The sequence below is a fragment of the Carex rostrata genome, chromosome 12 (assembly GCF_964058835.1).
Source record: "Carex rostrata chromosome 12, lpCarRost1.2, whole genome shotgun sequence".
Taxonomy (NCBI): Eukaryota; Viridiplantae; Streptophyta; class Magnoliopsida; order Poales; family Cyperaceae; genus Carex; species Carex rostrata.
Window position 1 is genome coordinate 11,659,159 of NC_135929.1, and position 3,359 is coordinate 11,662,517.

At 35.4% G+C, this 3,359-nt stretch overlaps 1 protein-coding gene across 1 annotated transcript; it reads left to right on the top strand.

Annotated features, from left to right (window-relative positions):
- Positions 1 to 541: 541 nt before the first annotated feature.
- Positions 542 to 1,828, top strand: LOC144563546 (beta-1,3-galactosyltransferase pvg3-like). Its single transcript, XM_078313042.1, has 2 exons — positions 542 to 1,114; positions 1,259 to 1,828. The coding sequence occupies exons 1-2, from the start codon at positions 589 to 591 to the stop codon at positions 1,690 to 1,692; spliced, it is 960 nt and encodes a 319-aa protein (XP_078169168.1). The 5' UTR covers positions 542 to 588; the 3' UTR covers positions 1,693 to 1,828.
- Positions 1,829 to 3,359: the final 1,531 nt, after the last annotated feature.

Below are 3,359 nucleotides of genomic sequence, written 5' to 3' on the forward strand. Positions count from 1 at the left end.
GTTGTAGGAGAGTGCATGGTAGAGAGAAATTAATTAAGCAGAGAGGAGATTTTAAAATTTTCCGATTATGTGGAATTCGTAAGTTGCGATCTGCGCTTGCGCTTTTAGCTGGATGGGTGGATCGCCTTTTTATTTTATTTTGACGCTTCTCTCTCATTTCTCATTTCCGATGGATTAGAATTTAGGCGGAAGGGAGCAGGAGTTCTCGTACGGCAGCAAGCGGCTCTTTCTAGAATGCAAATTCTTACAAAAAAAGAAAAATAGATACAAAAGAGCTTACAAATGGGGACCACCTGAAATTGGGCTTTTATTTGTTTACTATTTTGCTGTAATTGGGCTTAGTCTACTATGAAGCTTACAATTTCGACTGCAGCTTTCATCTATAAATATTTAAATTGAAGGTCAATGCATGGTTTTATAATAATATTTGAGTTTGACCTCGATTGATGCACTGGAAGTACTCGAGATAGCACCCAATTAAGTTCCTTGTAGAAACATATACCAGTCGCTTTTGCCTAAACACTCATTCTCGCTTTCACTTGTCATACAAAGAAGACTATAAGCAGCTGGTATATATATACGCACTCTATGGCGACGAAGGTATCATCCTCTTTCTGGCAACAAAATGTTCATCTCTCTATTATCCTCCCTCTTTCTGTTCTAGCTTTCACATATCTGATCCTTATGCACTCTACCGAATTTCGTCTCCCGACCTTCTTCGCCTCGTGTCACTCCACCATTCCATCAGACGAAGACGACTCTATTATGCAAAGCGTGTCGAAACCGGACCTACGCATCCTTGTCGGCGTGCTAACAACAGCAGATAGCTATGAGCGGCGCCAACTCATCCGCTTAGCATATTCCCAGCAACACGGCACCTATCACGATGAGGAAGTGGATGTTCGCTTTGTTTTTTGCAGTCTGTCAAAGGAAGAGCAGCGCGTAATCGTGGCGCTTGAGATCATGCAATACAATGATATAATCATCCTCAATTGCACTGAGAATATGAACAAAGGGAAGACTTATGATTATTTCTCTAGTGTTCCTACATTGTTCAGAGACCATCCTTATGATTATGTAATGAAATGTGATGATGATACCTACCTCAGATTAGGTAATTAATTAATCTTACTAATTAATTACTAATATTTTGGTTTTTGATAGAGAAAATTATCTCTTACTTGTTTTGACATATATACATAATCAAAGTGATTCATTTAACTAACTTGTGAGGGTTACTAATTTGATCATATTGCAGGTAATCTGGTAGAATCTCTAAGAAACAAATCTAGGGTAGACGTGTTCTACGGATTGGTTAATCCTTGCCACAAAGCAGATGACATGGATTACAGGATGAACTCGTCGTTCATGTCGGGATTGGGATACCTGCTGTCGTGGGACCTTACAGAATGGATTGCAGAGTCAGAAATAGCTCGAAATAATACTGAAGGACCCGAGGACATTGTACTGGCATCGTGGCTAAACACGGCCAAGAAAGGGCGCAACCGGTATCACAACTTTCCGACATTCTATGACTACAAAGGAGAGTCTGATGATATGTGTTTTCGGCACGACTTCATACCGGAGACGATTGCGATTCACATGTTGAAAGGGAACTTGGAATGGGCTAGAACATTGAACTACTTCAATGCTACAAAGGGGTTGAAGCCTTCTAACCTTTATCATGTGTAAACTTCATTATTGATTTTTTAGTAGCTTATATTTTGTGTAATTTCAGTGAGTCCATGACATATATATTTTTTTTTGTCTAGATTTATTTTTCTTTTTTCCAAGTTAGACATATCTTCTTTGTTGGTTTTAATGTTAAGACGCCTATGAGAAGAGAACTGTTGGTGTTTGATGAATAACATCAATATTTCTATTGTGTTTGCAATGGCTTGTAATGTTCATTTCAAGAATCACCACATTCTGGAAGCTAGCATCAAATTTGCTTCAAAGTATATTTAAGACTTAGTAAGTATGAATTTTATATAAATTTAAATTTCTTTATGAGAAACAATTCCTCATGGGATCCGTCATGATTATTAATTTAATGGGCCTTGATTTTTTTTTTTTTTTAATTTAATGGGATCCGTCATGCATCTACTATTCACCTCTAATCATTTTTTCACGGTACTGAATCTGACCTAATTCTCTCAGATTAAGTCTACTGTAATCAATTAGTATCTAATTTGACCAATAATGCCATATTGTCATGGATTAAGACTAAATCTCTCTCAATTAATACTCAATTTATAAGGTGACATATATCTCTTCCATTTTTGGATGCATAAAAATGGTATTAGTTTGGAATAATACTTGTTATTTTATTTTTAAAATATTCGCAGAAGCTGCAAAGTCGTGAAGGGGAATCGAACTCTTGACCTGTTGATCGAACTCTCGATCTTTGAATAACCAACAGTCTTAGGACTTTTCTCCTAACCAACCTTAGAGCATCTACATCCCTAAAATTCAATAGGGTTTCTAAATAACTGTTAACTACTTTTTAGAAATTATGGTCTCTAAAGTTTCTAATTCCCACATCCCTGAAACTCGTTTTAAAGTTTCTATTAAGCCACGTCAGCAACAAATTAAAAGGGAGAAACAATTTGAGCCAATCATTTGGTCAACATAGAGTTTATAAACAGTTTCTTAATAAGAAACTTTCATGCATAGTTTCTAAATAAGAAATTCTCCCACATCTCTGAAACTGAATTAAAAACTGTCACATCAGTTTAAAAACTCTAATAGTTTTAGGGATGTAGATGCTCTTACTATCTTCCTTTTCTCTACTTGTAATTTTCATTTGATTGGTACCACTGTAATACAAACATAGAGTAGAATTAGGGTGTTGTTAAGTTCACCAAGCCCTTTTGGTGAACTCAACTCTAAAACCCGTCAAATCGGTTTCAAATGACAAATTTGAACCATTGAAATCCGCCTACTTTACGAGTGATACGTCTACATGTGAAGATTTTAAACATTCGAATTAATTTAGTTTAAAAGCCAAGCGGTCAAAATTAGAAGGTTAATAAATTAATTTTAATGCATTCATTTTTTGAACGTATTTTGACTAATTGACTCTATGCAAAATTAATTTCAAAATTATTTTTTTTTACATGTAGACGCATCACTCGTAAAATAGGCAAGTTTCAACAGTTCGATTTCGTCATTTGAAGCCGATCGATTTGACGGGTTTTAAATTTGAGTTCACCAAAAGGCTTGATGAACTTAAGAACACCCTAGTTCTACTCACAAACATATTTTCTTTTTCATAATAGAGTATATAATATATGCTTTATTTACTAGATTAAATAAGAATATATCTAAGAAGGCCCAAGGCCCAGTTCAATAACTAA

Bases quoted from the DNA above. Each gene is read 5' to 3' on its own strand.
- LOC144563546 (XM_078313042.1), top strand. From the start codon at position 589: ATGGCGACGAAGGTATCATCCTCTTTCTGGCAACAAAATGTTCATCTC. The intron at 1,115-1,258 runs GTAATTAATTAA...ATCATATTGCAG, and splicing joins TGATACCTACCTCAGATTAG to GTAATCTGGTAGAATCTCTA.